We start from the raw sequence: 10,928 nt of genomic DNA, 5'->3' as shown, positions 1-10,928 counted from the left end.
GTACCTCTCTTGTGAACAACACAGTGACGTGCACTAGTGCATTTACACAATGGTACAAAGACAGCAGTAAAACCTACAAATTGAGTGTTGCATCTTTAACTTTTAGCATTGTTGAACAAAGGGTTATTAGATGTGAGAGACTTGTACATATAACTATTACATTAAAACAGTTTGTCCCTCTTCTCTCTCCCCACTTCAGAATGCATCAACTGTCTGCAGAAACTGTTTCTGAATCGTCTTGGCTCTCGGCTGCGGGGCCGTGAGCGGCGACCATGACGTATCCCAACACCAGCATACTGACAGCCAACTTCAGTGGAGCATTGGACGGCCATGACTCCGGGGGAAACATCTATCGGCCCTTTTCTGTTTTCAGCGTGCTCACTCTTACATTACTGGCAATGCTGGTGGTGGCCACCTTCGTGTGGAACTTGCTGGTGCTGGTGACCATCTTGAGGGTGAGGACATTCCACCGGGTGCCTCACAACCTTGTGGCTTCCATGGCCATCTCCGACGTGATGGTGGCCGCCCTGGTCATGCCGCTCAGTCTCGTCCATGAGCTGAACGGCAGGCTGTGGAAACTGGGCCGCGTGCTGTGCCAGGTGTGGATCTCCTTCGACGTGCTCTGCTGCACAGCCAGCATCTGGAACGTGACGGCCATCGCACTGGACCGCTACTGGTCCATCACCAGGCACCTGCAGTACACGCTCAAGACACGTAAAAAGATCTCCAATGTGATGATCGCACTCACGTGGCTGCTGTCCTCCATCATTTCCCTGTCCCCTCTCTTCGGCTGGGGGGAGACCTACTCAGAGGGGATGAAGTGCCAGGTGAGCCAGGAGCCGTCCTACACGATCTTCTCCACCTTCGGAGCATTTTACCTGCCGCTTTGCGTGGTGCTGTTTGTTTATTGGAAGATCTACAAGGCTGCCAAGTTTCGGATTGGCTCCCGCAAGACCAACACAATAACACCCATGGCTGAGGTGATTATTCATTTTCCTTTTTTAAATCCATTTTCTTAAAATAACCCTTCATCCTTATAAGTCACAACATCATCATCCTCTCCCTTGTCAAGGTATTGGGTTATACATGTAGATGGACACTCCTTGAAACCAATGAGAGAACTAGAATAATGTGAGTCAGAAAGGTTGGTTGACAGAACTTCCTATACCGCTCATATTGAGATGCCGTTGTGGTGTTAATAAACCACGTTATGAGTACAAATAAGCCATGTCGGCCTGGAAGTTCTAAAAGAGAGACCCAACGCTTTGGCAAAGTTCAGCAGAAAACTTCAACTTTGAACGGCCCAGACACTGGCCTTTCCGTAGACCCAGGAAATTATCCCAGTACAGGTCGGCTGCAAATTTGGGAAACAAAGGCGGTGAGGTCCAGGTTACCACACTTATTCATGCAAACTACGAAGGCGAAAGTATTTTCAAGTGGTTCACCTTTGTAAGAGGGGAGAAACGGACTCCTGACGACACGGTGCTAGCTGAATTTGATAAATACTTCACACCAAAGAGAAACCTCATACCAGATCCACCAGCGAGTCCTTCACTCCATGAGTTGAGTGAGAACTGTGACTTCAAAGATAAAAAGAGCTTGAACGAGACAGAATGCTTGTTGGTTTCCTTGACAAAGAGCTCCCCAGGCGACTACAGCTCATGTTCGACCTTACATTGGAAACTGCAGTGCAGATGGTACGACAAGCAGAGGACGTAGCACAGCAGATAAACCAGCAGGAGCAACAGGCAGCATTCAGCCTGCAGGAGGTGATACATCGGCAACCATTGAAGACAGGTGGGAGACAGTCAGCAAAGGAGAGAAGTTATGGATGGGATCAAGCCCACTCAGGGGACTACAGGTGCCGTGGCGGGAAGGAGAAGCATGATGCCTCGGCTGAATGCCCAGCATTAGAGTTTGAGAGTAGAAAGAAGTGCCATTGGGAGAGAAAATATTTCTCCAAGTCAGTAAGAGAAGTCACTACTAGTAAGGAGACTGTGGACAGAACAAATGAATACAGAACACATTCCAGTTAGGTTCAGAACTGATAAAGGATCTGATGTCAGTGTAATGACCATTCAGAGCATTTAGAAAGCTAGTTATATCTAGCAGACCCCTAGACAGCCCAGGAGGGTCATTGAATATTGTGGGACAGTTCACTGCTAGTACACTCCATAAACAGAGGACGTACATATTTAACATACGCAGCAAGAGGGTCTACGGTAAGCAACCTGTTAGGTAGAGAGACAGCAGTAGAGATGGGGTAGGTAAAAAGAGTAGAGAAAGTTAGGGAAAGGTTAGGTAGCCAGCTGGGGATACTTGAAATAGGCCCAGTCAAGGTCCACCGGCCAACTGGTGTTGGGTAATACATGTAGACTAACTCTCCTTGAAAGAGTTAGAATAAGCAGAGAGTCAGAAAGGTTGGTTGACATGTACCATTCATGTTGAGATGCTGTTGTGGTGTTAATAAAGCCACATGTTCTGAGTACAAATAAGTTGTATCAAATGATGAATATCTCTCCTCTTGCAACTGGCTGATGCCCCTGACCCCTGCCATTTTTATATATCATTTTGGTTGACGAGCTATTCAGTATATATAGTAATCAGGGAAACATAAATGTATGAGCATACGGACAAATAATTGAAGCAATCTTGCTCATCATCACCAGCTTGTTAATATGCGTCGGCAGAAGGTAGAAGGCTATAAATACCACCTCCAGCATCTTTAATGGGCCACTGCACCTTCCTGGCAGTGGTGTGTCTTTAATCAGCAAACACAAAGGTCCAGATATATTCCGGAAGCATTCGCAAACATTTAATCAGGAAAATTTTCCCTGTGAAAATTGAGTCGGTGCCCGCTTTTCACCTGCCCTTATGGTATGAAATGCAATTTGAAAACATCACAAAACACCTCAGTGATAGAGATTACACCACTTTTAGACACCTTAGAGCAGACACCTTTTTCTTTCACCTATGAAAGGCTACTTATGAAAATCACACAGCATCTGAACATCCTGAGAACTTGGCAAACATCCTCAGAAGGTAGAAATGTTTCACAGAAAATACACAGCTTTTTTTCTTTTCATGTGTGTAATGCATGTACTTAAAAATTTCCCCCAAGTCCTCAAGATACCCCTTAGTTATGCAAGTGTAACATCAGTTGGTCCCCAAATCTTGGACCTCTTGGTCAAGGAGGGCCAATCATCTAATAAATTAGCCCTGTCATTTATTGCTTTAATACAACTTTCATGTCAAGTTTCATTACACAGGCAATCACTCTTGTAGCAATAGCAATTAAACGGAATATGTTTTACTAGTCATTTTGCTTTCCACAGACATACCCGCAGCTTATGGTTGTACGTGTCTCATTACCCAGCCAAAGTTTATCCTCATCATTTCCCAGCGTACATCGAAGAGTCGTGGCACCGAGCCCTGCAAGGTGTCTGCACGGAGTTGTGATGTGAGCGATGGCATCAACATCAAAATAGTAAACCTCCTGCACTCATCCATCAACAACACCCACTCAAAGACATTAAGACATACACACACATACACATGCCACCAGTAATAGGTTAAGGAGCACAGCCTCAACACAACTCAACACTTCTGTACCGAAAGCCATAAAATATATAGTTTCAGAAAACAGTTAATGTCACTGCAAATATGAATATGTTAAAATGCTGATAAATTAACTTCTATCTCTATATTTTAGATTCCCTAAAACCTCAAAACAGTTTAGCTTCCCGACTGAATTACCCGACCTTCAACACATTAAGCACACTTGTCTTTCTTTCTTGAACGCTTACACCTTTTTATGATATGAAAGAACAATGTGCAAAATTCTTAACAAGATTAAAAAAAAATCAGCCATCCACAGGTGGGAGGCTGTCCTCATTAGAGAAAAGACAGCATCAGTCACAACGAATGTGAATTTATACACCCACTGGAGACTGTGGTTCACATCTGCAGTCAGTCTTAAGTGAGATGATTAGCTTAGCTTAGCTTAAAGAGTGCAAGCAAAGGGGAAACAACCAGCGTGTTTCTGTCCAAAGTCAAAAAATCCACCAACCAGCTCACTAATAAACACAAAATTTCGCCTCACGTTGACCACTGCATCATTTGTGCAGTCTGTGTTTATTTGCCCCAAACAGCCAATGTACCAACTGTATACACATTTGTTGTAAGCTAGCTAGCAACATACACACTGAATTGATGCGAACACTGTGAGAATGTAGTTGAATGAAGTTGTTGTTTTACAGGGAATTGCATGCTGTAACTTTTTCTTTTCTGGGCCAGTAACTTCCTGGAGTCTCTGCTGATTGCCTGACAGTCTTTATGCTAAGCTAAGCTTACGTCTCCCTTTAGCTTCATATTTACCATGCAGACATGAGAGTAGCGATCTTCTTATCTAACTCTCAGCAAGAAAGCAAATAAGCTTATTTCCCAAAATGTCAAACTATTCCTTTGACCTTGACCACAATCTTTACAAACAAATGCACACAATAGAAATGCACAAAAATAACAAATTGTGTTTATGGTTTATGTTTGGGTTTGTTAACTCTCGAAGGAGACTAGGATCACTGCTTAATAAAAACTTAGCTCTCAGGTTGCTGAAAAGGATAAGATTCCCATATATTTAATGATGGGAAACCAGATTTTGTGAGCCATTTAAGGAGAGTTGCCTTCTTAGTTTGAAGATACATCATAACCTCATCACTGATCTGCTGTATAAAGGAGGATCTGCAGTTAAGTGCCCATTTTAGCTACTGCACCATGGAGCATATAATGTTGAGGTTTGAAACCTCCTTCCCAACAGCCTTATGCTTTTAACCTCTGGCCCCTGCTGCAAATGGATTTGCCTCATCCATCTTATCAGTTATAGGCCCTGCTGACCCAGTATTGATTCAACTAAATTTACTCCAGAGTGAACAAGTTTCTCCATCTGTGTGCAGGTTCTTGTTTATATGTTGAGCAGAACAGTTTAGAGTGTTAGACTGTGCGCTTTACTTCCGACACATTTAGAAGGATGGTTTGTCTTTATAAAAGCTGTTAGGCTGCTGAATGACCTGTGCGACATCACCTGATAAACAAAAAAATAAAGTCAGCCTTGAGCTGTGCTAGGCAACAAATAAGAGGAGAAAGTCAGCAGATTAATGTTGACATTTTCTTTTTCCTTTTCCTGGCTGTGCAGTATGTTTGTGAAATGGCACGAAATGGGTTTCTGGAAAATGCAGATTAAGACGCAGCTCTGGCTTTATGCTCTGTGTCGTGTGTGTGAGTGTGTGTGTATAAGTATGAAATGAAAGAATAAGCTCTGGCTTGTTGATCCACCTGTTGATTCACACTTCTGTTCAACAGCCTATAATCCATCTTTTGTTGAGCAGTCACAAAATTTTCACTTCAGCAATCGCTTTTCTTTGGCCTACATTGTTAAAGACATTGCTTTTCTAATTCTAATGCTAACCAGGTTTGTCTTATTGATTAATGAATCAATGTAGTAACTGATTTATTCTCTGATCGGCTGCCTCCCAGGTAAAGGAGGAAACACAGCAGCCCCAGATGGTGTTCACTGTGCGCCACGCCACCGTGACCTTCCAGACAGACGGGGACACATGGCGTGAGCAGAAGGAGAAAAAGGCAGCGCTGATGGTAGGCATTCTGATTGGCGTGTTTGTACTTTGCTGGATTCCCTTCTTCATCACCGAGCTCATCGTTCCTCTGTGCTCCTGTGACATCCCACCCATCTGGAAGAGCATCTTCCTGTGGCTGGGCTACTCCAACTCCTTCTTTAACCCACTCATATACACCGCCTTTAATAAGAACTACAACAATGCCCTGAGGAACCTCTTCTCCCGGCAGCGCTGAGCCACTCTGCACGCTTGGCAGACACACTACACCAGCATGCACTCCACAGTGTTACTCCTCCAGACAGAAAGGGACTAACCTGTCTGTATCCATCATTCCGTCATCCTTCAGATGGATGATAGCCAGAAACTATGTCTGGAAAACTGTCTTTAAAAATCTGTCATTTTTATTTATGTTTTGTTTTGTTTATCACCATGCTGCGGTAACCTCACAGCTGGACTGAGACGGGTGTGTGAGCTACTGTATCTACAAAGAGAGGAATAAATTGGCTGTGTTGTGGCAGTAGCAAATACAGTGCTGTCTACATATTGGCTTTCTTTCTGCCATTTCAGGCTTATTAGGGAGAAAGGCATGTTAACTCCCTCGTAAACAGTTTCATCATCATATGTGAGGCTGCTGGGAATAATTTCAAAGTAGAGCTGGAAGAACTGTTTCAAGAAACATCTTTCAAAACTGAACAAAAAGAACATAAAAGAATAATAAACCAAGAACAAACAAGTTTTTTTTTCTGAACTAGACTACAAAATGCTTGTCATCGTACACAACATTTCAAGTTAAAAAGATGGATTTGATTATAGAAAAGAAGGATTGTAGGACCTGAAAGCCCTCGAGTAAAGCGATAAAGTGTTCAGTGACCTCCACCTCATAGCTAGGTACACATGAACTCCCTGGCCCTACATGCATTTTATTCATACATACTTCTAGATAAATGTACAATCTCTCCTCTGAGGCTGGCTAGCTATACATCAGTTCTCCTCACACATATACCTACATACTCCCTTTTATTAAAGCAGGAAAATAGCAGAACAAGCTGTTATGTCCATCATCTTTGAATAGATGCATTGTTGGGAAACTGCAGCCACGAATGGTGGCATCCCACTGCAGATATATACTATGAGATACAGAAGATGAGTGAACTGGTGTAAAGCTATTCCAGGTGTTATCACAATATATTCTGTAGCTGGAGAAGTCAGTAGGAATTAAATTGGAAAATAACAAATAGGGACATGTGTTGCTGTATTGTGTGGAGAAGCTAAAGTGCTGAGACAATGCCTTTTTTAAGTATGACTTGTGGCGATATATTATAGGGGGGTTATGGGAGTAAGAGAAGCTAATGTCCCGCATGGGCTCAGCACACAAAACTTATGCTTCAGTTGATCTAATGATGTTTTCCAATTGTGGGTCTGAATCAGAGTTTTATGACTCCCCTGTTTCCTGCACAAATTGCCACTTTCTACTGAAAGTTCTCCAATACTGTTGAATTAGTAAGTGAACTTTTATTTTGCCGTGTAATATATTGTAACGTGAGGAATCAAGCATGAGAAAGTGATCCTCAACAAGTAGTTGTGCCATATGTAAGTGAGCTCCTGTTTGAGAGCAACATAAAATCTCATAAAATGTTACATTTGTTTGGACAGGAGAAGATTAAGTACATTTGTTCAAACTATATCACGTCGCTGCCCAGTGAAAACCATGTGAACTGAAGGATTAAGTGTTAAGAATGGTTCAAGTAAACCATTTAACAAGACTACGAGTCTACAGCCACAGGCTGTGAGCTAAATGCTAACTTTAGCATGCTAACATGCTCACAAAGACCGTGCTAACATGCTGATGTCTTGCAGGTTTAATGTTTACCATGCTCACCATCTTAGTTTAGTGTGTCGGCATGCTAACATTTGCTAATAGTAGGATTCATCCTCTGGGAACCATGAACATCTGTACAACGTTTGTGCCAAGCTTGTAGGTCGTCTCGTAGATGCAGATGCGTATTTCATTGGTTAAGTGAAAACTTATACCTGCTGGTGGTGCTATATGTAAGGTCAGGGGGAAGTCATTAGGATTCATACACTCTATGGATATCATAGCAAATTTGGTAGAAATCCATCCCATAGTCGGTAGACCGATCAACTAACATTGCCATCCTTGAATTATATGAAAAATGCCTTGTTGCAAAGCTGAAAATGCTGTTTTAGCTCATGAAACGTTGACATTTTAGAGATACATAGTTTTCACAGGACAGCGGTGCTACGTGGCTGAAATACTGTAAAGAACACTATAAAAGATTTTAAAGAAATTTTTGTATGTTATATATATATATATATGTATAAGTTTTTAATATATATATATATATATATATATATATATATATATATATTAAAAACTTACAGACTTCACATGTACAAGTAAGAATTGTAAAAAAAGAAATGATTCATATGTAGTATTATATTGATACTACATTATCGAGTTGAACAGAGTCATACATCACGATGAGTAAACATAAATATATGTGAAAAGAAAATGAGCCCACTAATTGTAATGGTGGTTCCAGTGATAACAATATTCTGTGGTAAATAATGAATTGCATGGAATATAGACAGAGACATTCATTATTATTACATTCTTTGAGATATGGTAAAATAAATGACAGTGCTGGTGAAGCTGGTCTGTTCTCTCTTAGCACGTCTTCATGTGTTAATTGCATGACTTGGTGGTTGACTTGAGCCAATGGTGTTCTGCAGGATTCACTTATTTAAATGACTTCTCACTGCTCGCCAAATTGCCCGGGGATGGTTGATTATTCCCCCTTTGCTCCTCTTAGGTCTTGTTCTGTGCGATGACCCAGCTCAGGAAATGCAAAGTGTTGCAGAAATGTGTTGTTTTATCATCTGTCCTTGTTTCTATTTTTTCATGTTCAAAAGAGGTGAAACGTGGACAATTACCTCGTTCAGAGGCACCTCTTGGAAATCCATACCTGTATTCATAAATAAAAGAAAACAAACATGAAAGTAGTGGAATTTTGAATGTTGTATCATGTGTGATTGTGTCTGTGTTTTTTCAATGTGTGCATGTTTACTTCCACAGAAGCCTTGGATGATAAAATTGACAATAAACAAGCACTAAATTTGTGATACATAGCATCAAGCTTGGCACTTTGACGAGAAAGCTTATGAAAGTAATAGCTATTCAGGTTGAGCCATGAGGCATACTGCTCGATATCTGCTAACAGTTGACTACAGACACACACTCGTTTACACACACACACAAACACACACGCACACACAAATGCCTGCATAGACTAACACACACACAAAGGGGAAAAGAGTGAAAGGAAGAAAGACTGCAATGTTTTAGTTTTGATAATTCATTTTTATGATGATCATAGCAGAACTACTGGAGGTCATTTTATAAACAGGCATTGGCGTGTCCTATCTCTCCATGGTGCCACTGCCAGCACGCACATTTCAGAGCCAGGAGCCAGCCTACTGCTGTTCAAAGGAGCACATCCATCCATGTTTTCAGGGAAGACAGCATGCATGAAAATGTGGCTTGGCTAAACTGGTTTAGGATTAGAACCAGATGCCTCTGGCAAGGCAGACCTGTGGTTTAGCTACAGAGTTTTACAGAAATAGATGCAACAAGCAGCCTCATGCATGTACAGTGATAAAATGCACTGTCACTACATTCAAAAAATATGACAGCAAATGTAATATGTGGCCAAGTACTGATACTTGTGGGGATTTTAATAATGAAACATTTTATTAAATGTTTTAACACGACACCTACTGTATGCATATCTTTCTGCACTTGGAGTTTTGTACACCTCATATGTTCTGTAGTATCCCTGCCAGTTTACATGTAAACAAATATATCCCTAGTTTGCCAACACTAGCCTCTGGTAACAAAAAAACAGGTTTTATGTGTGTGTGCATGTGGTGGAGACTTGTAGTGTAGAATGACCAGACAGGACCAGATGTCCTGCTCTGCCTCGTCTCTCTTATCTTGACAACAAAGTGGGCTCAGTCTCGTCCTGTCTTTGGCTACGTCGACTGTGTGACTCTGTTGTTGTTCCACTTGTTATTCTGTGACAGCTCAGTTTTATCCAAATAGAAACTGCACAGCAGGACTTGTGGAGGAGAGGATCCTAGTGAGCGTATGTATATGTGATCTGAATGAGCGCTTCACTCTCACTTTCTCACCCTCTGCTTGGCTCCTTGCATAGTTTTGATTCAGGTTCTCGGGGCAAAACAGAGGTGATTGTAGGAGAATAGAAAATTGGAAAATCTAAAATACTCCAGAGAAGATACGAGCTGATAAACCTTTCTTTGCCTCAAGACAGACCTGGAATGGACAGTGCTTACTGGATTTTTTATGTTTCTTCTTCCATATTTTAATACATGAACTCTGCTGATGTGCTGGGTTGAAACCAAAGCACACCGAAGAAATGTCTGTTTTTCTTTTCTCTAAATACCATCATATAAGCGATTCAAATCTGTACTCAAAGCATTGCATTGATAGACATGAATAACTGAATCTGTAGATTTTATTTATTTGACAGAAGTCTCACAAGATAATAAAAAATCTTCCAGTAAAAACACAAACAGAAACAAGTCCACAGCCACACTAGCAGGTGCTTTGAGCTAAATGCTAACTTCAGCATACTAACATGCAGAAGCTAAGCAGATACAATGTTGACCATTTTCACCATCTTAGTTTAGCATGCTAGCATGCTAACATTTGCTAATTAGCATAAAACACAATGATACAGCTGAGGCTGACAGAAACATCATTTGTTTGGCAGGTATTTGGTTGTTATAAGTCATCCTGAGACATGAGTGTCTGCACTAAATTGCATGGCAATCTATTCAATAGTTGTCAACCAAAGATCACTAAAGTCATAGGAATAATTCATCTGGCAACCATGAATGTCTGTAGAAAATTACATGGCAATCTATTTAATACTTGTTGAAATATTTCAATCTGGACCAAAGCAGTTGATCACCTGACAGACCGACATGTCTAGAGCCACGGTGCTAGTGTGACTACAAGGGGTACAATCAAATTTATGTGAACACCTTTTTCCAGGTTCAAATCTTGAAGAGGGATTATGTACATGAAAGCACAGATAACAAAAGCAACTCTGCTATCATAAACAATACTTTCCACCGTGTTTTCCAGAGATATAAAAGAAAGCCAAACAAGAATAAAATAAAACCCTTAACTCTGAATGAACAGCTGCACAGTTCATAATAAAACTCTTTATGAGTCAGTGCCTCCTGCATGTG

General features: G+C 41.2%; 1 protein-coding gene across 2 annotated transcripts; it reads left to right on the top strand.

The window, feature by feature from the left end:
* Nucleotides 1-272: 272 nt before the first annotated feature.
* Nucleotides 273-5,865, top strand: htr5ab (5-hydroxytryptamine (serotonin) receptor 5A, genome duplicate b). 2 transcript variants are annotated; one of them, XM_070928497.1, is made up of 2 exons: nt 273-980; nt 5,533-5,865. In XM_070928497.1, the coding sequence occupies exons 1-2, from the start codon at nt 273-275 to the stop codon at nt 5,863-5,865; spliced, it is 1,041 nt and encodes a 346-aa protein (XP_070784598.1). The 2 variants fall into 2 exon arrangements, with proteins under 2 accessions (XP_070784598.1, XP_070784597.1); XM_070928496.1 differs by having other exon boundaries at nt 273-985; nt 5,529-5,865.
* The last annotated feature ends 5,063 nt before the right edge of the window (nt 5,866-10,928 follow it).

Source organism: Enoplosus armatus, chromosome 21 (assembly GCF_043641665.1).
Source record: "Enoplosus armatus isolate fEnoArm2 chromosome 21, fEnoArm2.hap1, whole genome shotgun sequence".
NCBI classification, from domain to species: Eukaryota; Metazoa; Chordata; class Actinopteri; order Centrarchiformes; family Enoplosidae; genus Enoplosus; species Enoplosus armatus.
This window is presented reverse-complemented; position numbering and strand designations above follow the sequence as displayed.

Coding starts and splice junctions, on each gene's coding strand:
- htr5ab (XM_070928496.1), top strand. CDS start 273: ATGACGTATCCCAACACCAGCATACTGACAGCCAACTTCAGTGGAGCA. Junction 986..5,528: donor ACACCCATGGCTGAGGTGAT/TATTCATTTTCC, acceptor ATCGGCTGCCTC/CCAGGTAAAGGAGGAAACAC.